At 45.2% G+C, this 26,999-nt stretch overlaps 1 protein-coding gene across 2 annotated transcripts in view; it reads left to right on the top strand.

Annotated features, from left to right (window-relative positions):
- Positions 1-26,999, top strand: part of SORL1 (sortilin related receptor 1) — an 81,240-nt gene that overhangs the window by 23,703 nt on the left and 30,538 nt on the right. For both annotated transcript variants that reach the window (XR_012080906.2, XM_020792508.3), the window contains exons 4-20: positions 318-479; positions 2,825-2,892; positions 3,387-3,567; positions 7,318-7,419; positions 8,003-8,172; positions 9,834-10,026; positions 10,607-10,724; positions 11,454-11,527; positions 12,253-12,341; positions 12,708-12,886; positions 14,652-14,838; positions 16,156-16,284; positions 17,153-17,238; positions 17,960-18,132; positions 19,694-19,825; positions 22,600-22,691; positions 23,008-23,254. Coding sequence is in view for 1 of the 2 variants with exons in the window: in XM_020792508.3 (XP_020648167.3) it covers positions 318-479; positions 2,825-2,892; positions 3,387-3,567; positions 7,318-7,419; positions 8,003-8,172; positions 9,834-10,026; positions 10,607-10,724; positions 11,454-11,527; positions 12,253-12,341; positions 12,708-12,886; positions 14,652-14,838; positions 16,156-16,284; positions 17,153-17,238; positions 17,960-18,132; positions 19,694-19,825; positions 22,600-22,691; positions 23,008-23,254 (2,382 nt within the window). In the remaining variant the exon portion in view is untranslated. The remainder of the gene's footprint in view (positions 1-317; positions 480-2,824; positions 2,893-3,386; positions 3,568-7,317; positions 7,420-8,002; positions 8,173-9,833; positions 10,027-10,606; positions 10,725-11,453; positions 11,528-12,252; positions 12,342-12,707; positions 12,887-14,651; positions 14,839-16,155; positions 16,285-17,152; positions 17,239-17,959; positions 18,133-19,693; positions 19,826-22,599; positions 22,692-23,007; positions 23,255-26,999) is intronic.

Genomic DNA, 26,999 nt, shown 5'->3' with positions numbered 1-26,999 from the left:
AGCAGTGTTTCACAACCAGGCACCTCCCACATATTCTGGGCTCCAGCACCCAACAACCAGCATGGCCAAAGGTTATGCTAGCTGAGGGTGATGGGTCTTGTATATATCCAGAGTGCATCCAGTTGGTGAAGCTTGGCTTGGGGAGTTTGTTGCACTAAAAGGAGATATGTATCCATAAAACGACAAAAATGTATTCCAAACTAATATTTAGAGCTTTTCCTTCCTTCCTTCCCCACACCTTTCACCCATGATACCATTTCATCTTTGAGTAACTCCCTCTTATTTTTTCTGGATCTTCCTCTTTTTTCCTTCTGCAGTATATTTTTGTTGACGCCTTCAGTCAGTACCTCTGGCTCACGATGGATTTTTGCAGGACCATTCAAGGCTTCTCAATTCCATTCAAAGCTGCAGACCTGCTTTTGCACAGCCGGCTACCAAACCTCGTGTTAGGTTTTGATAAGTCCCATCCCAACAAACAGGTGAGTAAGGAATGCGATGAAGAGTTTCCCTTCCACTCATGTCTGCCATGCTTACTCCCCCCCCCCCGTGTCCTGCAATTATGGCCCATGGGCTAAAATCTTGTAGCTTTGTCACATGTGGAGGGCAAACGGTACAAAAATGGGTAGTTTCCAGCTGGCGATGAATGAGTCGCTGCTGGGATTCTCAGGGATATGTGTGCTGCCGGCGTGGCATGAGCTCCAGAATCTCAGCAGGGACTCATTAATTGAAGCAACTGAATGTTCTCTGTGTAACAAAGCCAACAGGATATCATCTGTTATAAAATTGTTCTGTGTCTTTTTGTGGAAAAATGTGTCCACCACCTGTTGGCAAAAAAAAGGCTATTTTATTCCAGCTCAGCTTGGGAATGTTTTTTTTCCCCTGCATCTCCCAGGATTCCTCAGCGAATGTAACCAATAGCTTTATTCATTGATCTGCAATTCGGAAAATTAACTCCCCCGTCAGTTGCTTCTAGCTGGCAATTGACAAGTCTCTGCTGGAAATTCTGAAGCTTCAGACAATACATAGCTTAACTCCTCTACTCTGTATATGGTGGAAAGAACTACACAGTGCCATATTGCTACCCTCTCTTCTCCTCTGTAAATAAGACAGGGGTATAGCTAGTTCTTTTCACCTTCCCTAAAACTTTTAAAGTCACTTTGTTCAAGATCCTCTTGTTATGAAATAAAAGTGTTCTTCTGTAGGGGCTGAACAATGTGGAGGGAGGGAGATAGGGGCTGGAAAATGCACCACTTCATGATGTTGGTGCCTGAAGTAGATTGCAGAGTTAAAACTAAGCATTTTGGTACATGGGGTAAAAAGGGCCACGATTCCCCACTCACTCAGCTATGAGTGGAGGAGGATACCTTTAGGTGCATTTTTACTGGCCCTGTGCATTTTGGGTGCCCTTTAGATCCCTCTAGGAATGTGCAGTGGACAGACACCCCTTCCCAGCCTCTTGCAATGCCCCTCTGACCCCGGGCCCAGAAAAGCCAACGGTCTGGGCTTCAACTGTGATGCCTTTGCATCCCGGACGTTGTCTTTGTTTGGCTGCTTTCTGGAAACAAGGCCTCCGGCGATGTTGTCCAACCTCGTTGCGAGCGAGGCCGGTTGAAAAGGAGAAAAATAGGCCAACGTTTTTGCCTGCTTTCCCAACAAGAAGCCTGCCTTTGTTCCTCTCTTGGGATGGCTCGCCTTGTTCTCACACTGGTGCTTGGGACGGATGGGCAGGAGCTGGGAGGTGGCGCCATGCCAGCCAGCCAGCCTCCTGTGCTGCCTTGGTAGCTGGCCGACAGAGCCCTGTTTGTCTTTGGCGGTCGCATACCAGCGTTTGTGTGGTTTTCCACCACCCCCTCTGTCCGCTCCAGTGTTTGGATCTCAGCTTCACCATAATTGATGGGTGGTTTCTGCTCCCGGTGGCGGTGCTAAGACCCTGAAGACTGCCATTTCCCTCCTTCCCCTTAGCCAGAACGGTTTCCTGCTCTGGAATCAACCAAGAAATAAAGAAATTATCCAGCTGCTCTGAGCAAGTGGTTGCAAGAAAAATTTCTTGCAAGCTTTCCCTGGTTTTCTTCTGTCTGTTTGATGACAAGTTCCCTGTTTCAATGTATGTTGCTTTGCTCTGATCTAGCACTGGAAAGGCTTGCCTTCGGCGTCCATGAAAGGGCATGAACAGGGAGTGAGTGAGCAATTTTGAGGCACATTGAATAAGCTGATTCCTTATGGTTCTCCATAGGTTCCATCTCCTGCTATTTATTTCTAGACGTTTTTTTGGACCTTGCTGGGGATTGTCGTCCAGAAATGCACATCTGTATACCTCTGTTTTGTAGTATTTCTGTAGTCTTTGAGATTTTCCTTCAGCGTGTGCTGATGTGTCTTTGTCATGTTTGATGGTGCTTCAGCAGCCTATGCAAGGATGCCTGCCTTCAAACATCAGAAAGAAAAGGAACCTTTTAGAGCAGTGGTCCCCAACCTTGGGCCTCCAGATGTTCTTGGACTTCAACTCCCAGAAATCCTGGCCAGCAGAGGTGGTGGTGAAGGCTTCTGGGAGTTGTAGTCCAAGAACATCTGGAGGCCCAAGGTTGGGGACCACTGTTTTAGAGGACTGACCTGGAACAGGATTACTTGAAAGTAGGTTTCAGGGAATGAAGGAAGAACCCCTTGCTTCCCAAGGCAATGATCTTTGATGTAGGGCCCTTCTTTGGATCAGTCCCGTGCAGCATCTTGGACAGTGGATTCAGGATCCTGCCCAGATTCCTCAGCTTCTCCCGAGTTCACTGATCTACCAGCATTCCCAGTCTGTTTCTCTGTGCTCTTAATTTTGCAGCTGTGGAAGTCTGATGATTTTGGACAGACGTGGATAATGATCCATGAACATGTGAAATCGTTTTCCTGGTAAGCAGCGACAGAGCCTCTTCACTGTTGGGGCAGACGCTCACTTCTTTTCCCTCCTGCTACGCCCATTCCTAACGAGGCGGTTGAATCTGCCTTTCCAGATGGATGGCGACAGGTTATAGAGATGGGACATGTACTGAATTTTCTTTACAGCACTGTAAGTTTTTGTTCGCTGTCTCACTCGGTCATCCATGCCCTCCTCTCGGGAATCTGTGTTCTGTCCCCCTTCCTTTTTGGTTTCCTGTAATTTCCAGGAAGGGAAAATCTAAATCTTACTTTAGTTTTGAGCAGGGAAGCTCCTAATGTTCATTGCAGCTGCAAACTCATAGTGCCCCCTTGGTTTCTGTGATCTACCCATGCCTGTTAATCCTGGAAGGATCATTGCAATCTGCTTTGCAGGATTATTGTTAAGGGCTTCTTGGAAATAAGATGACTTTGAGGTTTTTAGTACCTATGGATTTCAAAGAGTCTCCTGTTTTTCCCTTCCCGATCAGGGGCATCGAGCCGTACGACAAGCCAAACACAGTTTACATAGAACGGCACGAACCAACGCACTCCTCTACGATCCTTCGCAGCACCGATTTCTTCCAGACCCGGGAAAACAAAGAGATTCTCCTGGAGGAGGTGGAAGACTTCCAACTCAGGGACAAATATCTGTTTGCGACAAAGGCCGTGGTAAGGAACAGGCTGGGAAAGGTCCAACTTTAAAGAGACACGCACAAACATTTCCACAGATGGAAAGTGTGTCCACAGACCCACCCACCCCCGGCTTCAAGGGAATGAATTCGAATTGTGGAGTGTCCAGTGTCCTACCGGATAGGAGCTGACAGGCTTGCTCTTGTAGACATAGAAGTAAAAAAGAAAAAAAGAGGGGAAGGTTTTGTGAGTTTCAAAGGAAAGATCAGTGGAAGTGGCTTGAGCTGGCATTGTTTTTATCTCTTTCTAAGGCTCTGGCAGACAGGCAGGAGGGCATTGGTGCAATGCATCTCCAATTAGAGGAGGGATTTGCAATCACACAGAAGTCTGACAGGTGTGCCCATGGGCAGCTTGCTTGGCAATATTAGCCAACAAAAACATGATGCTGTTGGTTAGCATCCTCTCCCAATCCATGCTCGCATAAGGGAAATTGCATTATGTCTTTGTGCCAAGGTGCCATCATTAACACGGTCCTGCTCCTGCTCCTAGACACACCTGTGAGTGGGTTTCATGGCCAGGAGCACGACCAGCACTTTCTTAATGAGCAGCAATTTGCCACCAAGGCTTATGCGGTTTTTCTTACACAAGTGTAAATTGGCACTAGGATCCCAGCCCTGCATTGCATCCAATCACAGTGCTGCTATGGTGGGGAAAGTTAATTTTCTTGAACTATAATTCTGAGAACTCCACAGCTACTTGGGAAGTTATTGTCCTTCCTTAACCCTGGAAAAGCAAAACCTTGAGCTTTTAATTCTGTTGGCCAAGACATTTGCCCGGCAATATTTTCACTGGCCAAATTAGGGGTGTTCTTGCCAATTTAATCCAGTGGGCCTTTTTACGCTGCTGTTGTGGCGCTGCCAGTGTGGTCTCCGAATCAAACGAAATGTCCCCAGAATGAAAAAAATAATTGTTGGCTGCAAAAAAATGAATCAACGGCATGACCCCCCCGGGGAATCGCTTTCTCATCTCAACAAGATTTACAAGGATACAATATGCAAATAGCAACTTTGATGCCTTCAGAGTGGGCCTGTGGAAATGTTTGCGTTTCATTACAGCCATAATTCTGACTATAACTTTATAATCAGGAAATTCTGTTAATTGGGCTTCTTGACTGACACAGCTGGTCTGAGACCGTGGCCGAAATCCTAGCCACAAAGATTGCTGGATGAGCTTCCAAGCTACCTCGCAGGGCTGTGGTGAGGATACAAAGAAGGGGGTGCTGCACAGTGCCCCGGGTTCTTTGATAGAAAGGCAGTCTGAAAAAATGTGATAGATAGGGAAAAGAACCTAAGTAATTGCATATGATGCACAAGCCTGCGAGAGCCGAAGTTAAAATGTCATCCTTGGTGCGTCTGATTTTAGTACTCTAGGCAGATCTAGGTCAGTCTGAAATGCTGGGAGTGTTGACAGGAAAGCTGAGATGCCTGTAAGTCATAGGCAGTTGAAGATGATGGTAGGACGAGGCAGGGAAGTGGAAGAGATGGCTGTCCAGAGAGAGGGAGAGGATCTTCTGGATTTCAAGCAAAAGGTTGTTGGCCAAGTGGAACAAGCCTTCACCCCAGATCATTTGTGGGGTTCATCTCTTGCTCAGGGCTGACACTGGATGGGGGTGAACCCAAGGTTGTAGGTTTGGACTTGTTGTTGTTGTTGCTGTTGTTGTTGTTGTTGTTGCTGTTGTTGTTGTTTGAGAAGCATCTCATGGAAGTGAGAGCTATTTTATGCCCAGATGTGGTGGAAACAACAGGATAGGACTAGATGGGCCAGTAGTCTGTCATGATCTAAGTTAGGTTTTGCCCTTGGGAGAGTGGCTGCTTATAGCTTAATTTCCTGACCACCTGGCCTGTAAGTTCCCATTCCGCTCCCTAACATCTCCAGTGAAAGCTGGAATGGGGAACCAAAGCTGGCCCCACAGAAGCCCCCGTTGCAGTGCTGTGGGTTTTCCCAGATGGGCCATGCCTTCTTTCCCAGTAACAGCCTCGCTTGGTGTTTTGTGGATCTCTTCCCACTCCAGAAGACCTAAAGGTACCTCCTAACTTTTAGTTAATGACAGTGAGAGCTTTGACCTCAAATATTCTGGCCTTTTGGGGCCCATCTTTCTTTCTTGCCCTTTGAAAGCATCTATTGCTGCTGGAAAGTGGCCTTTAAAAACATATTTGAAACCGAGTTCTGCCCTCCCCCAGTTGCACGAGAATCTCCAGTGTGGATTTAAAAAGATTAGACAAAGGATGTTTGGAAAAGGCCTTGGTGTGCTGGGGGACGCCAAGAGACCTGCGGCTGATCAGACCGGACGAGAAGGCTTCTAATTTCAATCCAGGGTAATTTTGAGATTCGCGTGATGAGCTATAGAGTCCCTTCCAGCTTGGCAGTTCTAAGAGGATGATGATAGCACTTTTGAAATACTTGAAAGGTAGTCCTACAGAGAAGGGACGGGAATCTATTCTCAATCATCTCAGAGCGTGGGACACATCCTCATGAGCTCAAGTTACAGAAAGCCAGACTGAATATCAGGAAAAACTTAACTGTTAGAGCAGTACAGCGATGGACCCTCAGGAGGAGGTGGTGAGCGCTCCAACACTGGAGGCCTTCAAGAGAAAACTGGACCATCCTCTGTCAGATTTACTTTGATTTAGATTCCTGCCTTGAGCAAGGGGGTAGGACTCGATGCCTTATAGGCCCCTTTCCAACCTGTTTATTCTATGATTTTGTGATGATGTGTAATGGGCAGTAATATTCTCAGGGGTGAAACTCTCCCAGCGTTTCTTTTTTTTTTTTTTTACAAAGCCAGCAAAATTGGCAGCCCCACAATGGAGTTATATACCGTTTGCAGCATCTCTTAATTGCTTGGATGGTTACCAACCCATGAAGGAGTACCGGTTTGGGCTGCCAACCCAAAACCACTGTAACATAAGCGATCCCACTGGAACAGCTGCATTCATTTTGGGTCGGGGCCACCTTTGGGAGAGGTTAAGTGGTTTCTGGCAGACTTGTCAAGGAGTGATTTTTTTAAAACAAAGGCAATTTCCCAAACTGTGGTGGATTTATACCTATAATGGTAATTTGGGTGGATGCAACCCAGCAAAGAGCTGATTTCTTATTATTCCACTTGACTTGCTGTGCTTGCATTATATTCTGTGCTGTCAATACAGGGCTTTTAAGGTAAGTGAGATATTTAAGGAGTGGTTTGACCAGTTCCACACACCCCAATGAGTATCCATGGCCAACTGGCGATTTAAACCCTGCTCTCCAGAGTCCTATCCTGTCACTGTATCCACTGCTTTACACTGGAAATCATGGGCTTGTATTAATTCCATGTAAAGTCCTCAAAGTCTGAAAGAGAGAAAGATTGGAAAAGGTTAATACTCTCCCAATGTACATGGGTTTCCCTGTGCTGTCACCCAACGATGACTGTTAGCTCACCATAGGTGAGTAGGCAAATGGCATTTAGCAAGAAATAAATGCTTGGATTTGAAAAAAAATATCCAATTGAAGACCTATGGGTTAGAAGCCTGACCACCCTCCACCCTTATGCTATTGTCAAACATCCAGCAGGAATTGTTTAGAGGCTTATTCAGAATTAAATCACTTGAATAGTAGTGCTGTGGGAGACATTTTGTACCCATGGCTCCAAATGGTGTGTCTGGTGACTTACCTCAGCTCTTCTCCAGAAATCTTCTTATTACAACTACACATTTAGGATTGCATTTCTCTTGGCCCTTTGTCTTTCCACAGCCTCTTCTGGGGGCCAAGCAGCAGACGTCCGTTCAGCTTTGGGTGTCCTTCAACCGCAAACCAATGCAAGCTGCCCAGTTTGTGACCCGGCACCCTATTAAGGTACGGATCCATGTGTAAGGGAGGGCTGAAAGTTCAAAGGGAAGGTCTGAGGAAATAGGAGGTCCGCTTGTTGCTTTTCAGCAAATGCAGATAGATTCAGTAACCTGTCTCCACATGGTGTGCATGTGCACCTCAGGATTTGAGCCAGCCATGCTTTCTCAGAGGATGCTCCATTCTACTCCCATTTCCTCTTAGATTTCCATTTTAACACTCCGTAGCCTTTCCATACTCACCGTGCATGTACATTTCTCACAGGGCTGTTCTGTGAAACAACCTCATGTCCCCTAACTGAAAACATCCTTTTTTTTCCAAAAGAGGAAGCTCCATATATCCCCCCATAACCCTTGCCACAGCCCTGAAAGGCAGTACTTTTACCCCATGTTACCTATAAAGGAAGGTGACCCTAAGAAAGAACCACTTGCATAAAGCCACAAGGTGAATAGATAGGAGAAGTATGAGATTTGAAGTGGGATTATTTCTCAGTTCGCAATCCACGTTTTGAGCCGCCAACTGTCCAGTGCACGGAAGGGGTTAACGAGGAAGAAGAAGAAGGAAAAAGCTTGTCTTGATCTTTGTCTTGAAGGAATATTATATTGCGGACACATCTGAAGACCAGGTGTTTGTGTGTGTTAGTCACAGCAACAACAGCACCAACCTCTACATCTCCGAAGCGGAAGGCCTGAGGTTTTCGCTGACTTTGGAGAATATTCTCTACTACAGCCCCGGAGGAGTTGGGAGTGACACCTTGGTCAGGTAAGTCTCCAAGGGAGAAGGGAGTTTCTATGTCCTGTCCTTAACTTGGAAAGCTGCCGAAACACCCCCCCCCCAGTTCCCTTTGCCCCAGAGGTCTTGCCAAAGCCCTTTAAGTGGGAACCCATCATTCCTGTTTAAACTGCGATGACCTGGAATAATAGGAGAACAATGGGTTCTTTTCCAAACCACCTTTCTAATAGACCTTCACCTTCTTCTTTTTTTGGCAGGTGGTGGCAGACTAGCTTGGAAAAAACAAATTACTTTTAGGGGGCAATATATCCCAGTGGCCTTGCTCTTGGGGGGATTTTGGGAGATGTAGTCCAAAAAAAGCAACTTTTCCAGATGTTAGGCAGTAGGAAGCTTGGGACAGTTTACATAGGACAATGTTTTTGGGGTTTTTTTTTCCTTCCAGGGAAAAAGCTGCCGTCTCTTTTCATAATAGTTAAAGCCAGAGTTGGTTTCTGCCATGGATGGACAGTTGACACATATAAAAAAACATAGTGCACAAAATAGTTAATTCATTGACTGAACTGATTACCCAGAAAGTGGTTGTTGTTGGTCACCAGCTTAAGTGGCTTCAACAAAGCTTAGTGTCCTTTTTTTTTTTTTTTTGGACAAAGTCTGTCCAGTGGTGACTCAAGCCTTCAGGTTCAGGAATAGTTTATCTTTAAGTACCAGATGCTAGGAATGACAACAGAAGAGGGCTATGGCCTATGGTCTCATAATCTTCCCAAGAGCATTGAGTAGCCCAGTGGAGGAAAGATGGACTTTGGTTCGTTTTATCCCAAAAGACCTTAAGGAGTCTAATGAAGAGCCCTTTGGAAAGTGAAAAGCTGGACAATCAGCACCTTTACGAGTGACACTGCAATAAAATGTTGCAGTATGAATGACGGCCTCAAGGTGCCTTCCAGCCACCTGTCACCATTCCATGCTCTCCTTCCTCCTCATTTTCTGTCGCACCTCCTACACTCAGTTGTGTTCTGTACCCACAGAGGATATTTAATCATTATTAGTATATTTATGGGCTACCATCTTTAGCTTTCCCCTCCTAAAGAATGTTTCTGTACTTCTACAAACCTTTGGGGTTTTCACCGTGTCTAATAGTGACTCCCTCTTGTTGTGAGAAATAATGGTTTAGCATATTATTTAGCATATTAATATAAGTTGCTGAAAGATTTCAATAAGTTGTTCCAATCTTTTTCTATAAAGAATGGTTTGGTTTCTAAAACTCGCTTTTAAACTCATTTTTAAATCTCTGCAAGGGTCCTGCTGAGCAGAAAAGCAACAAATAAGTGTTGGCGCTGAGGGCCACAAAGCCCAGAATGTAAAAAATGGCTATATAGAAAGAAAATGGTGTCAGCTGACTCAAAGCCTCTTTTTGTTGGGATGTTATTCACAATCCAGAATATTCTTTTCTGGTTCATGTCCTAGTCTTATTAGCTAAGCGCTGTAAGACATTTAATTATTTATATGATTGATTGATTGATTGATTGATTGATTGATTGATTGATTGATTGATTGATTGATTGATTGATTGATTGATTTGCCTCTTCTATAGGCCACCATTCTCCCCTTAAGGAGACTCGTTCCACATTCCTGAGTTGAAAACAGATCAATGTTTTCTCTGTTGGGTCTCTCGTTTCCTTTTTTTTGCTGGGCAGGTACTTTGCAAACGAGCCATTTGCTGATTTCCACCGCGTCGAAGGGGTGCCCGGGGTCTACATCGCCACCCTGATCAATGGCTCCTTCAGTGAAGAGAACATGCGCTCAGTGATTACCTTTGACAAGGGGGGGACTTGGGAATTCCTCCAGCCTCCGGAGTATACGCGCTATGGGGAGAAGATACGTTGCGAGGTAACGAGACTGAAAGGCCACTAAGAAACCTCTCTGCCCCCTTCCCGGACTTTCAAGAGCATTTGTACAGTCCTGCCTAATGGTTTGGGTTCACAGAAGCTAGAAAAGGGCACTCCAAGCATGTAAAAATGACTTTTCTGCACTGCAGCACCAGTGGCCATGCTGGCCAAGGGGACAATGGGAGTGATAGTCCAAACAAAGAGGAAAGCTTCTTCCTTTCCTTGTTGCACTTCTTGGAAGTCTGCACCATTAGGGATCTCTAGTGTTGACATTAACCCTACAGACGTGTTCGAACATGACTGGTCAACTCTAGCCCACAACGGCTATTCTCTAAGACACTGGTTGCTCCTTAAGATGACCCAGGATTCTTGCTGGGATCCTATGTATTTTTCCTTACTACATCTGTCAGGATTATGCAGAGTCAACAATAGTCTTAAGCGATGCAAGGTGCAACTCAAAGAGTCTTGAAAAATCCCCCAAGCTCCTCACTTACTCCTGCATGCATCTTCACAGTCTATGCCCAGAAGGACATGCTTTCTGCAGGACAAGGTGATGATGCTCCTATGGTTCTTTCTTCCAGCTTTCTCACGGCTGTTCTCTCCACCTGGCCCAGCGTCTGAGTCAGCTTCTCAGCTTCCAGTTGCGCAGGATGCCCATCCTGTCTAAAGAATCTGCCCCTGGACTCATCATCGCCACAGGTATAATTTCTATCCTGGCTTTGATTTATAGGTTGTGACCTCCTTTCAGCCCCTGTCCAGGTTAGCCCGCTGTATATGAATGAAGAAACCTCCATGGCTCCCAAAATCAAGGTTTGAATTGAATGGTTTTAGGCCTGTTCCGGAAGACCCAGAGGCCTTGGTGAGTCTCTGTGGACTTTTCCATACAATTTTGAGTGTTCCTCTATGAGTTCTTTCTGAATTGGTTTGGCATTGAGATGGGTGTGTTTGACCTGGAAGATGGAATGGGGGAAGTAGGCAGGCCTTTGGCTTTTCTTGACCTGAAACATTTACAGTCAAGGGCTGGTGACCCCATGGACCATCAGCTGCATGTGATTGGTGATTATCATGGGTCATCTCCTGGAACTTCAATTGAGGTTGGAGGACCATCAGGAAAATCAGCGCTGTCACAGGCATGTTGGTGTAATAACCTTCTTTGTAACATCCCGGTCAGAATTCATGTACAAGCTTGGGGTGGGAAGCCATGGATGTAAAGAAATGAAGAGGTTATTCATCACTTGTTCTACTGTGTCCATGCTCTACATCTGTCTGTGTAGGATCTTTAGATTTATAAAAGAACTAGTAATTGTGAACCATTAGAATTCTCAAAAGATTGCACTCTTGCCTGGCGATCATTGACATCTCATTGAAGAAATCAGCCATTCGAAAACTGAACCAAACTATGAATATCTGTTGTTTTTTATTTCTTAGGCTCTGTGGGGAAGAACATGGCTAGCAAAATGAATGTGTATGTCTCCAGCAGCGCTGGTGTCCGATGGAAAGAGGTAATGATATCTTCTAAGCTTCCAAACAAGTTTTCCTCTGGCTGAGGAGTCCATAAAAAAACACGGTTTCTGGAGAGGAGGAGGAGGAGGCAGTCTTCTTTCTTCTTTTACGCCTTCTGGCCTTTGGACTTCAACTCCCAGCAGCCCCACCCAGACCAGCTGATCATCGGGGGTTTTAGGAGATGTCATTTCACACATTTTTTTGGGGGGGGCAGAGATTTAGAACACTGCCTTATCTCAACAAAATGGATGTTGTTTTTCCAACAAGATTTGCTTTCATGTATAAATCTTGCATGCCATGTTTGCCTTTAAAAACACAGCCAAAGCACAAAGGAGTTCTCCCTCTTTTGGGTTGGAAGCTGGGGTGCTGTAAGAGCAGACCAAGACCGTTTTTGGCTGCCTTCCATCCAAGCAAGGGGGCTGTGGGTCCAATTTTGCAAGGGCTTTTGGCTGATTTGGTGGTCTGACCTGCAGCAGGGTTTTGTGGTAGGCTTCCGGTCTCTGGTTGTGATTCAGACATCTGCTAAGTGTTTGAATCCTGCCTACTTTGCCCCTTAGAAAGTGGGGCAGCTTCCAGGCTGGTAAGAGGGCAACCACAGCTGCTGGAGGAAAAGGTGGGTCCAGCAAACAAGCCTTTTCCTGTGTGATACAGAGATCCTATGTACAAAGTGCCTGAATTGACTCAACATTCGTCCATCATGTTCCCTGTTTCCTTCTTTCTTCAGGTCCTGTCTGGACCCCATTATTATTCTTGGGGTGACCATGGAGGGATCCTCATGGCAGTGACCCAGGGCACAGAGACAAACCAGCTCAAGTGAGTAAAATAGGCCAATAAAACGACATGACTAGTCACCATCCTACACGCAATTAATTTTGAACTACAAAGCAAATGTAGAAGGAAGGCTGAAGTCTATCCATCCATCTGTCTGTCTGTCTGTCCATTAATTTGTTTAATGGACATTTGTTTGTCCGTTCGTTCATTCATTTGTTCGTTAATTCGTTCGTTCATTCATTCATTCATTCACAATTGGGACTTTGATTCCCCACTTCTTTGACAAGCGCTGGACTTGATGATCCATAAGGTCCCTTCTGGCTCTGCAGTTCTAAGATTATTTCCATAATCTAGTTGAGCCACTGGGATAAAACTGCCTTGCCATGCTTTTTGCCTGCATCTCTCTAGGTACAGCACAAATGAAGGGGAGACCTGGAAGACATTCACCTTCTCAGATAAGCCAGTCTTCATCTATGGACTCTTGACAGAACCTGGAGAAAAAAGCACCATCTTCACCATCTTTGGGTCTTACAAAGAGAATGGGCACAGTTGGCTTATCCTGCAGATCAACACAACTGACGTACTTGGTGAGTGGAGGATTCAGCATATAGAGAGAGGCAGCCCCACTGCAAGATGCGGCATCTGAGTATTACAAATTCTAACGTCCTACCTAGATCTCAGTAGAATCCTGGAAACTGGGGTTTGGAGGCAAGATGCCTCCTGTAAAAATAGTTCTTGTGGTTACTTGAGGGGAGGGGAGGACCGATCAAGTAAGTCTCTTGTTGTTGATGTGTGACCTTAAGAAGTTGCTGTACAGCGACCTAGGCCATTAGCCTATCTAGTCCAGGAATACACAATTTCCAGGCATGGGTAGGTACTTTAGCTCAGTGCCCCCCAACCTTGGGCCTCCAGATGTTCTTGGACTTCAACTCCCAGAAATCCTGGCCAGCAGAGGTGGTGGTGAAGGCTTCTGGGAGTTGTAGTCCAAGAACATCTGGAGGCCCAAGGTTGGGGACCACTGCTTTAGCTCACCCAACTAAGGAGGGGCTGCATCCTCCTTGCTGCCAAATTTATATTCCTGAACAATTTTATTTATTTATTTTTGCAAAATGCATTATTATCATTATTATTGTTACTCTTCTGCTGGAGGTCAGACATCACCTTGGTTACCCAATCTTTAAAGAAGGGGCAACTCTAAAGAATCCTGTTGTTTAGACCTTGATTAAATGCAATAGTAGTGATTCAAATGCTGTCCTGTGCTCACACATCCAAATCAAAGAGGTGTTTAAGCTCAGCAGAAGAGTAAACTTGACTAGAATGTATAACCGATATTTCTTTAGGTTTTTTTTTTATAAGCAACGCCACTTGACGGCAGAAATGGCTTTTTAAAATGATAAGCAGGGCACTCTGATTAACGCTGTTACTGCTCTTCAGAATAATTTTGCTGTCATATCAGTGCCTAAACATTTTGTCCACTGAATGTTTAATAAAAGTGGGAGTAAGGTTCCTTAGCAGGTTAACCCCTAGTTGGATGGCTTTGGTTGGTGTTCAGATGCAGGCCATCCATGACACAGGGGATAGGAGGTAGAAGTCCTGGCTGGATTGGTAGAAAAGATGGGGTGGAGCACCGGGGCAGATCTCACGAGGGCAGGCAAAGGAAGAAAAGGTAGGGAAAGAAGCTGCATAGTCATAGTGTAGGACACTGGCTCCCAACCTTGGGTAACCCAAGTCTTCTTGGACTGCAACTCCCAGAAACCCTGGCCAGCACAGCTAGTGGCAATGGCTTCTGGGAATTGCAGTCCAAGAATGCTTGGGTTACCCAATGTTGGGGAACACTGGTGTAGGAGAATAGGATCTGAATAGAAGCATAGGATGGACGGAAACAAGGGCTCAGGGAAGCACTGAGTACATATGTTGCCAAGGAAACTGGAGAGGCTTTGGATCTGGCTTAACTCAGCCTCTCTTTTTCCTCATCCCTTCTCTGCCCCTTTTCTTTTGGATGATCTGTCAGCAGATCTTAGCCGGCAGAGGAGTTCTGCTGGCAGATCTCTGAGATCAGAAAGGGGTCCTGGTGGCGCAAGCCATTTTCTGCCAAGAGCAAATTCTCCTTCTCTTCCTAATTCCCTCCTCCCGGTCTTTCTTTGCATTGGGACCACATGGCCAAATAACCACCGTAGCCTTCTGTATTTAAGCAATTTCATTTCCTGCCAGTAATTCTGAAAAAAAAAAAAAGCACCTAGTAGGATTTATACACAGCAGTGGCAACCCTGTGTCCTGTAGGTCAGAACTTGCAAGTTTTCGGTTATCCTTGATTCCCGGCTTTAAGATCCAGGTTTTCTGTTGATCGGACAGGGGTGCCCTGCACGGAAAATGATTACAAGCTGTGGTCCCCCTCGGATGAGCGAGGCAACGAGTGTCTCTTGGGGCATAAGACCGTCTATAAAAGGCGAACTCCCCACGCGACGTGTTTCAATGGGGAGGATTTTGATCGGCCAGTCATGGTCTCCAACTGCTCCTGCACCCGAGAAGATTATGAGTGGTGAGTTGGCAGAATTTCTCATTGCATGGATGCTGTTAAGACAAAAATGGATGATTAAGTTGCGGTCATTCTAGGCGTGCTTGGCCAAAGTAGATGCACGGCCTGTTTGAGACTCTGCAGTTCCTTTCTCCCATAAGCTCTTCAGATGATAAAACTTCCCTGACTTTAAAAACACATCTGTCCCTGAAATATTTTTACTTAATAATAATAATAATAACCTTAGAATTGAAGAGACCCTCTGGACCATCAAGTCCAGCCCCTCTCAAGGAGGCCCCCAACCTCTGGCTCTGCAGGCAGATACTCCCCATTTGTAAACACCTTAGCCTGATGAAGTTAACCTGGAGATCTTGAAAGCTAGCACAGATTTTTGGGCCTTTTTGGTTAGCCTAATAAAGAGCTATCCATGGATTTTTGTAACATGGAGGTTGACAACTGTAGTGTTTTCTGGATCCGTCTAGTTCTGTTGACACTGGTCTCTGTGTGCCCGGTGAGTGTGGTTATTGTCATAGACTGACTCTTCCATAGCTATCCTTTGTGGTTGTATTACAGAATTCATCAGGGACTTCCTGTTGCAGGACCCTAGAAGATCAGTAAGGGGCAGTGGTTAGAGGACTGGACTGGGACAAGTGAGGCCCAGGTTCAAATCCTGACTCGGCCATAAATGCTGGCTTACCTCTCCCTACCCTAACCCTATTTCCTGAACTCCAGTTTAAAAAGTTGTTTTGAGGATAAAATGATGTATGTGAGGAGAGGGGGAAGAGAACAGTCATGTATCATAAACTCCCTGGTCCTTGAGGATTGGGAAGGACCCCAAACCATGTGGAGGAAGGGTGGGTTTAAGCTGTGCCACATAAACACAATATTTCAGAATACCAGTTTGAAGAGGAGTTCAACTTGAACGGTGTTGCCAGTTTTTCCCCTCACAAAAGAAACTGGGCAAGCTTTCTGGGACACCCAGATTAAAACCGAGCAGTGCTACATGGATGAAATAAATCTTTGGCATTTGGCCTGTTAACTTCTAGTTCCTAGTCCTTTCTGGAATAAAATTATCCCTACTTGGTATCCATTCTCTTTTTATTTCTCGTTAGAAACATTGCACTTAATATATACATAGCAGAGATCAGAAAAGTTAATTATTTTTTTTACTATAAATAATTTTTTTACTGCAGGATCCTTCAGCCAGCATGGCTATGAAATTTTGGAAATTGTGGTAAAACACACACACACTTCTTTTCCAATTTCTTGCACAAGCCTACAATGGCATGTGAAGGCAATATTTTACCTTTTCCCATGTCTTTCCCTTTCTGTCTTGCTCAGTGATTTTGGCTTCAAGCTAAGTGAAGACCTGTCATTAGAAGTTTGTGTTCCTGATCCAGAATTTGCTGGCAAGGCATATTCTCCTCCTGTGCCTTGTCCTGTCGGCTCATCTTACAAGAAGACTAAAGGGTAGGTAACTGTCCGTGGCCTGTGACCTAAAACAGTCACATACAAATGATTTTGGAGATGTGCCTTTATAATAATAAATAAATGTCTGAAGTTTCATACACAACATCACATCCTCCTCTTCCCCATTTTTTTTGGAACAAGTCACTGGACCTGAACTGAGTTGCTTGGGGCATGCTGACCCCTGTGGCTGACGGAGGCTTTCCCCTCTAGGACCCCATCAGATTTGTCTCATTTTCCCTGAGAATTCTGTCCCTCCAGGAGAGATGAACCCACAAAATGGCCAAATGGAGGAAGCAGCTGCCTGTTTTAGGCTCTGCAGGGCCACTTCCTAAGTCTCCAGTCCTGGCGACCTCTCCATTGAGACATTCCAAAGCTCTGATTTATCCTTTGTGGGGTTCTTGGTGGCACTGCAGACTGTACAGCAAACACAACATTCCCAAACCATGTGTCTCAGGGTGCTAATGTTCAGGTGGAGAGTAGTGTTATAGATGCAGGGCTGTATATAGGAATGTTTCCAGGAAGGCTTGAAGGTCGGTGGAGAGAGAAGCCTTCCCCTGCTTTCACCCCCAACTAAGGTTTCCTTACAAATTCTTGTGTCCTGCATTCCTGTTCCTTCTCTAATGTACTGATGGAAACGTGCAGTTCCTGAGGTAACATCTAGTTGAAAAGCTACAACAATGTGATTTTGTATATTTTAGTTCAACTCTTGAGAAAAGGAGCACATAAAAATGCTTTGGGCCTGGAATTACAACCATTCTTAAGTATCTACTTATTTTCTTGTCCGGAGTGCCACTATCTATGGTTTTCTGGACTAAGGTTATAGCCTCAGTCTCCTTGAAAACATCCCTCTCTTCAAAATCTGTTTCAGTTATCGCAAGATATCTGGAGACACTTGTTCGGGGGGTGACGTTGAAGCTCGGCTGGAAGGAGAATTAGTCCCATGTCCCTTAGCAGGTAAACAAGCTCATCCTTTCTCTTGTAAAGCCCCAATTCGATGTTGGACTTCTGCTTTGATTGTATCCGCCAAATGCTTTTTGTGTTCCACGTCTGTCTTGATCAGCGCCGTGATCCAACCTGTCTAGCATTCGGAGCAACAATATGCAAAAAGACAAGAGCAGAGAATACTTGGAGTTTTTTTCACCTTGAAATGCTAGGAAACACCTAGTCCATTCTGAGGTTTGTTGCTTGACAAAGATGAGATGAACAGAATACATCTTCCCAAACTATATCTATATAATTGAGAAGTATTATCCCTGCACGATGACATTCTTTATGCCATATTTATAGATGGAAATATATCTTGATTCCTCCATTTTAAAAGAATAATAGGGCATATCACCACTTAGTGAGGTGTTCCTGTTTGTTGTTGTTGTTTTTAAATAATTCACACTCACTACTTGTTTTTATGTTATCTTAATTATGATTCCCTAGACCAGCCATTCTCAATTTTTTTTGGGGGGGGGGCACAACCCTTTCAGGTGCTCTTCTCAGGTTCCAGGAGGCTCCTGTCAAACAAGAATACCACATGAATCTTGTGGAAACATTTCACATTTTTTCAGCTTGTGGCCCCCTTCCAATGTGCCCAGGGACCCCCCAGGGAGCCACATCGCCCCCCATTGAGAATGGCTGCCCTAGACTCAAACATTCCTTCAAAAACCTTTCTTGCTGCTTTCAGAGGAGAATGAATTCATTCTGTACACTACAAGATACTCCATCCACCGGTATGACCTGTCATCGGGGGTCAGCGAAGAGTTGCCTGTAACAGGATTGCGTGGGGCAGTGGCTCTGGACTTTGATTACGACCGCAACTGCTTGTACTGGGCGGATGTGACACTCGACATTATCCAGGTGAGTCTGTCCTTCTGAGCTTCTCCAGTGTGGGGCGATGCTTCCTTTGCTACTGTTTTTTGGGAAGAAGAGAGGTAGGTGGTCCCATGTAGGTATTTAGCAAGGATATTGCAAGGGCAACCTCAGCAGAGAGCAGGAGAGTCTTAGGGCAACTTTGTTGTCTGTTGTTTAGTTGTTAAGTCATGTCCAACTCTTCGTGACCCCATGGGCGCCTTAGAGGAAGCTAAAGGATCAAGAATCATAGTAAATGATGCATGGAGGAAAGAAAGTGTTCTGTTGAAGGTAATGGTCTCATGTCAATGGAGTTCTCATCCCATGTGATAATGAGAAATAGGTGGGTCCCTGCAGGAGATGCAAGACCTAGTTGAACAGAGGAGAGGCTGGGCTCCAGTAAGAACAATGCAAAGCCAAACCAGTAGCACCCTGGACAGCTCCACTGGAAGCCCATGCTGAAGACTTCTATTGTTCTTCTGCAACAAGACTAGGCCTTGAGCAGAGCTTTAATTAGGCGACTCTATATCTGAGAAATTGAGACTCTTCTCTTGAAGAAAGTCTCACCTGCTTCTGTAGTAATTTGCTTCTTATGGACAGGGCAAGCCAAAGATCTGCTTGGGGTGTGGGTGGCAGGAACCCTTTCTCATGCTGGAGAGTGTTTTTTGCAGTTCATCTTAGCGATAGGCAACCTTATTTTCTTGGCATACGCCAGATTATTTTCGAAACTGTAATCTAGAAGAATTTTGTCTATCTTCTTCTTAGTCTGCCATGGCATTTGGGGTATTAGAGGCAAACCCTTCTCCTATTCTGAGATGGCCTCAAATTCTGGGTCTAATTCCCCCAAAGACAGAGCTCAATCCAGTGATGTAAGGGCAGGAAAATATTGGTATGAAAAATTAGCGGTTTCTCCCTTACACTCATTAAAAAAAGGTCAATCAAGGGATTTTCCCAAGCCAAAAACTAAGTTGTCTGGTGAGAGGCAACTTGGTCTGGAAGGGAGGTCACCTGACTGACCCCTTTGGTTCAGTGGCAGAAAAAAAGTATGATAGGAAATATATGAAACAAATAATAAGATGACCCATTGTTTCTTACATCTGACCTGCTTATGACCCTCTATCAAGACTCCTGTGTGTCTATTCTGTTCTTTACCTGTGCTGTCTTGTACTATATTTAATATAGTTATTGGTGAACCTTTGAGGCTCCAGATCGGGGCTTTCCAACCTTGGGTCCTCAGATGTTCTTGGACTACAGGTCCCAGAATTCCTGGCCAGCAGCGCTAGTGGTGAAGGCTTCTGGGAGTTTTAGTCCAAGACCATCTGGGGACCCAAAGTTGAGAACCAATGCTCCTGATGGTTTTAATCACAATTCCCACCATCCTTTCTGACTGGCCATGTTTTATAGGTAATATCCTCAGACACCTAGAAGATTGAAGTTTTTCCCATCTGATTTAGGGCATAAGGGGATGAACCTCCTATAAGTTCCCTTCTTCATGACTTATTGATTATATTCCATTCTACAGTAATGGAATTCACTCAGGCTTTTTCTAGTGCCTTGTGCTTCTTTTCAGCGGCTGTGTCTAAACGGGAGCTCTGGACAGGAAGTCATCATCAGCATCGGTCTGGAGACAGTAGAGGCCTTGGCCTTTGAACCCATCAGTCAGCTGCTCTACTGGGTGAATGCCGGCATTCCCAAAATTGAGGTACACCTCTCTGCGCATTCTGTTCAAGTGTTTTGAAAGCCATGTAGCTTTGTTTGATGGCGCAGGTCATCACAGAGTGGCTTAGAGGACAGCAACAGTGGGAAGAGTGTAGAAGGCACAATAAAGAATTATTTCCTACCTGTCTTCTTTCCTTTTGATGATGCTTTCAAGCTTAAACACTTCTGTCTTGAGAATAACTAATAAAATACTCAAACTTGTCCATGAACAAGTGATTTATATCTTGTTCTCTATACATAGCCTTCCATAACCCAATGCTTCCCCAAAGAAGCTACACTATAACTCCCATCATTCCCCTTCAGGAGAATGTTGATTCTGGTTCAACACATTTGGAGGGCAGGAAAGACAGGGTGCATTATGTTTACTCATGTTTTTCCCCTCCTGCACACAGCTAAAGGTGAGAGAACATTTGGAATCGGATACCGGTGGTAGGCAGTTTTGATTTTTATTCATTTATTTGCTCCTGCTGACAAAGAACCCTCATATTATTTACCGTGAATGTCAGTTGGTGCCTGGTTTTGACTCATAAGAGCTCGGAACAGGTAACCATGGGCATAAAAGCACAAGAGTTAAAATCAAAGATCTTCTCTATCTAAAGCAGCAAATGTGTTCCAAAATGCAACGCAAGCCATGCAAACAAGCAGTGCAGGAAGAGAAATCAGGCACATACAAATATTCTGAAAGTTTGCACAAAAAGATTTGTTTTATAAGTGATATCAGAAGGGGTGGAGTTGGGGCAGTTGAGGGCAATGGGAAGTAGAACACAGTGGAGGTTTGCACTTGGGTTACCACGAGCTTTGCTGTGTGTGTAAAAAGGCAATTTTTGGAGAATAAAACTGCCTTGACATCTGCTAGATGCATCAATAAAACTGAAAGCGTGGAAGACAGATGGGAAGAAGAACAATAACGAGGAGATGGATAAATATAGTCTACCTCTGAATACTAACTGCTTTGGGCAAGTCTTTGAGCCCAGATTACGAATGCTCAAAGACATTAAAAATAGAAGGTTGGACCGATAGGTCTCAGGTTGATCTACTATGGGAGCCAGATGTTCCTCCCCCCCTCCTACAAGGGCATGAAAGTTATGGAAAGCATAACTCATTTAATTACAGAGCAGAAACAATCCAGAAACATGTTATGCCTTGTAGCAGTCAGTCAGGCTTGGCATATTTTGGGTACTGCTCCATGAGCTGGTCTTACTGTGCATCCACCGAGTCCAGCTATATCCTGGCCATAAAACTCCATTTGCTCTAATAGCATTTGGTGTGGGGGTGACTGGCAAATGGAACCGATATATCAGAGTTGCCTTCAGGAAATAGCTGGTCGAGCTTCTCTCTCTCTCTCTCTCTCTCTCTCTCTCTCTCTCTCTCTCTCTCTCTCACACACACACACACACACACACACACACACACACACACACACGCGCGCGCACACACACACACACACACACACACACACACACACACACACACACAATGTTTTCCTCGTGGCATATGAGAGCAGAGCCTCTTCCGATGAGCAAATCTCATCAGAGGAAGTGGCAAACTCACACCAAGCAACAGATGGTGCTTTTGTCACTTGTGGATCACACATGTACACATTTGGCTGCTTCTAACTGCTTGCATTGCAGTGAATGGAGGGGATTACAGGGCACAAAAGCTCTGAACACAACTCCTTGAATTCTCCTGATGTCACAAACATTTCTCTGCTAGCCGTTGGGTTGAGCTGACGTGAGCCAGTAGATTAAGAGCAACTGGGATTATCTAGAGCAGTGGTTTCCCAAACCTTAGGTCCCCAGATGTTCTTGGGCTGCAGCTCCCAGTAGCCTTCACCACTAGCTGTGTTGGCCTGGATTTCTGGGAATCGTAGTCCAAGAACATCTGGGGACTTAAAGTTGGGAGCCACTGATCTGGAGAATGAGTATGGACAAGAAACGTTAGAAATCGGAGTGCCTAGAAATTTGGGCATAGAAGTAAGTATCATTCAGAAGAATGAGGGGATGTGGAAATGTGGAAGGTAATAAGGGTGTGCTATTTGAGGTTTGGGTTTTTTTTGGATTCCAGCTTCCAGAATTCTTCAATAATTCCTCAAGCAGAATTCTGGAAGCTTCAGCTCACAAACACACAACACTTCTTCTTTGTGGCCTCTGTGAATTACACCCTGGGCACTTCGCACCTGCTCAGAGCCTCATTGGAAGATTCTAGCGCTTCTGTGGTAGCAATGAACACATTAGAATGTGCCCCTCACCACCCGTATAAGTACCTTGGCGCCTAGCATCCCCTTTCAGTTTCTTTCAACCGCTGCATTGAGAGCCTCATAATTCTGCTTCTGTGAGTAAAAGAGAAAGAGAGCTTATTCTCAATTCCTTCCTGTTATCAATCTTTTTCTTTTAAACTACTAGATCAAACTCTTTATCGTCAGAGATTTTTCCTTTCCCCTCGCTCGGCCTCTGGCCACAGCAACCCCCCGCCCTCCAATCATCGGTTTTTCTCCTCAATTATTTTCTCCTATTCATGGCCCCTTTGGGCCCGTTTAAGCACTGTGTTGTCTGTGATAATAAGATCCCACTTTTCAACGGACACGCTAAGTGCCTTTTCTGCTTGGGAGAACAACATCAAACTTCCTCCTGTACCCATTGCAAAAATTGTAAGCGCTGAGTTCTTCGATTGCAAAATGTGGAGTTCAGCAGCCCTGTTTGCTGCTCAGAATAGCAAGAGATACCTTCACAGTCCTCCCTTTTGTGATCTTCCCACTAGGTTGCCAACCCAGATGGAGACTTGCGACTTACAGTTTTGAATTCTTCTGTGCTTGAGCGGCCCCGAGCCTTGACATTGGTCCCCAAAGAAGGGTAAGTGGGGAATGCTAATAACTTTAGGTCTAATTCTGTTGATATCTGGGAAGACAAGGAAATCATATTTGCCCACTTGGCTGCTTCAACACATCATTGGCTCTCTTGCCTTGTCATCAGCAAGGACACTAGCATTGCTTGACTTCTAAGAGTTGCCTCATACCTGATGCTTTGGGTGACAGGCAATACATTTATGCCCTTTCTTGGTCTGTCTCTGTGTTCACTCTTTCAAGTAGCCCACTCAATACTGAGGTTACTGGTGTAATGAACAGGTGGCTCATGATGCAAGGGCTGTCTCTGGATTTTCCCTTCCCAGGTTAATGTTTTGGACCGACTGGGGAGATTCCAGGCCTGGGATCTACCGCAGCGAAATGGATGGCTCTTCCCCAGCATGCATTGTCGCTGAGGGGGTGAGGTGGCCCAATGGCATTTCTGTGGACGATCACTGGATCTACTGGACAGAGGCCTACATGGACAGGATTGAGCGCGTTGACTTCAATGGCCTGCAGAGATCGGTGATCCTGGACAGTCTGCCCCACCCCTACGCCATTGCTGTTTTTAAGGTACTTGGGGGATAATACCAGTATGTCTCTGTCCACCAGAGATGTTTCTCTCTGAAGTCAAAGGCTTGTCCCAGGTACACTAGACCCACTGAGTCAACTGCTGCGTGGTGAGTCAGCTCTTGTGTAAATCCTATCGATTCATTGGGTCTGCTCTGAAGAAAGCCCATTGGTCTTTCTCCACCTTATTGCCAAAGTGATGTCCTTGGCAATAACTAAGAAGGTCCCAGTGTACTTGCTGTTGCAATACAGGGACAGATGTTCAGTACACACTTCACAGAACCTCCTTTCTTGTTTCCAAGCCTGTTGCTCTGGAGCTTGGACTCTGCCTTCCTTGGCAAGGTCTAAGAGCTGTTTATCAAGTCACGGAGTGAGCATGTGGTGCGGCTGGCAAAGAAGCTGTGTTTGCGCATGTATGTATGTCAGCGCCTAGGTTAGGAAGGCACACTAAATCAAGGACTTGAGCAGGAGGACATGGTGCAATAGCTGAGCAGTTTTATAGCTCCCCGTCCAGCTGTCCCTGCTCTGTCACTTCCTGAAGTTCAAAGCAACCGTTTACCTAGAAACTGTGTCCTTTTGTGGTTTCTGCAGAGGGACTTGGCAATGGAAAACCCTATGGTAACCTGGGTGTCAGTTTAAATTCATTGCTGCTTCTTTGCCAAACTATAAATGCTTGGAAATGTATATTAACCTGTAACATACCAGCCTTTTAAAAAAGGGCATGCAGCATCAGCTTGGGGAAGTGTTGGTCCAAATTCAAAATACAGCATTACACTGACTCGTAGTTGTCCTCTAAAGCAGTGGTCCCCAACCTTGGGCCTCCAGATGTTCCTGGACCTCAACCCCCAGAAATCCTGGCCAGCAGAGGTGGTGGTGAAGGCTTCTGGGAATTGTAGTCCAAGAACATCTGGAGGCCCAAGGTTGGGGACCACTGCTCTAAAGCAATGGTCCCCAACCTTGGGTAAGCCAGGCATTCTTGGACGACAACTCCCAAAATCCTCAGCCAGCACAGCTGGTGGTGAAGCCTTCTGGGAAATGCAGTCCAAGAACTTCTGGGTTACTCAAGGTTGAGAACCATTGATCTAAACAACTTTTTCTAGCTCTGGTTTAGAAGGAGGAAAGGTTGATTCCCCCTGGAAGGTAAGCCAGTTATAGTTGGAAATCTTCTGCGGATGTTTAATAGGGGGTCGCCTCCCATCCCAAGCAGAATCTTTGTTAAGACTGCTTTGTGGAGGAAAGAGTTAAGCTGTCCCCCCCCCCCCCCAATGTGTGTTCTGATGTTCTCAACCATCAGCCTCTTCCTGGTGATACTGCAATCTTACATGAGTGTTCTGTCATCCCTGATTTTGCCTTCTGCTCCTGGGGGTTATTTTGAATATTCTGGATCTGGGCTGCATGACCTCTTGAGTTGGCGTAGGGCTCCGAATTTTGCAGACGCCCCAGGGAACATACCTTTCAGAATGAGGGGAGGGGCTTGAAAGATTGGGGTGGATTTTGAATGCAAAACCCCTCCCATGTGTGCACACTAAAACCAGCAGCGATGAGATATTTTTTCTGTTTACTGAGCAGAAAGAGGAAATGGCATTGCTTGTCCAGGCTAGTCCTGACAGGGAAATATTGGTGAATCCTTTGGAAAGAAATTCTAGCCGGGGTTGTCCACGAAAGTCCCTTTTCCAAATTCAGAGTTTGACCTTCCCAGATGAATCCCACGTCCTTCTCGCCTGGACCAACTTGTTTGCAAATCTTTTCCAGGATGGATGAAATCAGGGCGAGGTGGTTTGTTTCACATGGAGAGAACTCGGTGTTTTTGTCAGTCAGCCAGAAAGCCTTTTTTCCCCCCGAGTCAGCCGGTTTCCAATCCCCCTCTGGCCATTTTACATCTAAATCCAGGTTACAGGGTTGCCCCTAGCAACCTAAGATGGAGGAGATCTCCTTCTGGACAGGATGTCCTTGAAGGTCGATTGGGAACATAACCAGGAAGAGATGGGCTAGTTTTTCAGAACTTCAAAGTGTTCTTATTAAACTGGATTTTTGTTTTGTATTTTTAGTGGCTGCTGAAAGCCTCAAAATCTTGATTTTCCCCCATCCATGGGGGAGGGCGTTTTGCATGATCAGGGCTGTACAGATTAAGTCCAGTTTCATCCATTGCCTGGAGGGAAAGCCTCTTCCCCTCTCTGCTTCTGTAATGGCAACAAGGGAAATGCTTTCTCCATTTGCTTCTTAACAGAAAGATGCCTTAAGGCTGTTGGCTCAAATATGCTCCACTTTGACTTCGGAGCATGTCTTTTAAGCAGCCTTCCTTAACCACATGTCCTCTAGATGTTTTCGAGTTCAGATCCCACCCTGGTGAGTGATCAGGGATACTGGGTGATGTTGCTGAAAGATCTGGAGATCACCAGATGGGGGGAAAAGGCTGAGGTCGCTGGTAAAACTATGAGCAATAGATCACAGCACCTGTTCTTCAGAGGTCATCTCAGCCACAAGTGCATTAAAGGGTCCACAGGCAAGCTGCAGTGGCCTGTATGTGGAACTTGGGGATCATACTGTGAACTCAAAGACCTAATGCAAAAATAAATGAAAGTGACCCATTTCATCACGCTAAAGCGGAAATAGGAAATAGGATGTGTACGAATAACCTGCAAATCGACGAGGCATTTAGACTATGGAAGTTAGCGATTGCATTAGAGACGAATAGATGGGTGTTCTGTCAAAGCTCAGGATTATGGCTAGGTGCAGCCAAAAAAGTTTTTATAAGCACATTGAAAATCTTGTATTTGTTTGGCCTATGATCTTGGCTTATTTTGTTGCCCTTAGCCAGGTTTGGATGCAACACTAAAGTATGAATTCTTGCCTTGAAACATCTGGAGAGGGTGTGTGTGTGTGTGTTTGTGTGTGTGTGTGTGTGTTTTAGTAAAAAAATAGGAAAGAGCTGTCAGCTTCTTGCTGGTAATTTGCAGAGTTTTGATGAAGGAAAAAAACACACGCTCTTCTTCTTCAAGACACGTGTATTTACAAAAATATACAAATATACAAAGCAGCAGTCCTTCAGCGTGGCAGCAATATAGAGGCAAAGTAGTGCATAGAGTATAGTAGAACAGAATATAGAGGAAGGAGATACATCACATACACATTGTTCACTTATATACATTCAAGCAGATGCCTCTGTCCAATCAAGACAGGTGTTGCATCATCTTCATACATGGGTGTTGCATCATACACAGATGTTGCGTCATCTTCTTCACAGTCACTGTGACTCAGCACTTCAGAGTCTTGCACAGGTGATCATTATGGCAGCTTATTGCCATTACTGTCTTGACCTGTTCAGGCCTGCAAAACTCTCAATATTCTAACAAGAGCCACTTGTGGCACTTTAAAGACTCAAAAGTTTTGTTTGCTGTAAGATTTTTCTGGATGGCTGACCCTTTGTTCTTTTTCCTTGGAGAAGGAATGAACAGTTGACATGCATAAGCAAGCAGGTTATTGATGTGGCCAAAATCCTGGTGGGTAGGTGTGACTGCTGATGGGAAATGTAACTTGCAGTGGCAAATTGCCAGTAAATTAGAGCCTCCCATTAGGATTCCTGGCTGCATGCCAAGCCACGGTGAGGAACAAAAGCAGTGGCTTGGTTGTGAGTGACAATCAGTCACCGTGAGTTGCACCGTTTTTCCTTCCAGGATTTTGGCCACCATCGCTTATTGAGCATACCCATTTGGCCGATTTCAATGTTTTCCAGGCTTTTATTCCAACG

Source organism: Pogona vitticeps, chromosome 8, assembly GCF_051106095.1.
Source record: "Pogona vitticeps strain Pit_001003342236 chromosome 8, PviZW2.1, whole genome shotgun sequence".
Classification (NCBI taxonomy): Eukaryota; Metazoa; Chordata; class Lepidosauria; order Squamata; family Agamidae; genus Pogona; species Pogona vitticeps.
Note: the sequence above shows the minus strand (reverse complement) of the source record. Positions and strands in the feature narration are given on the sequence as shown.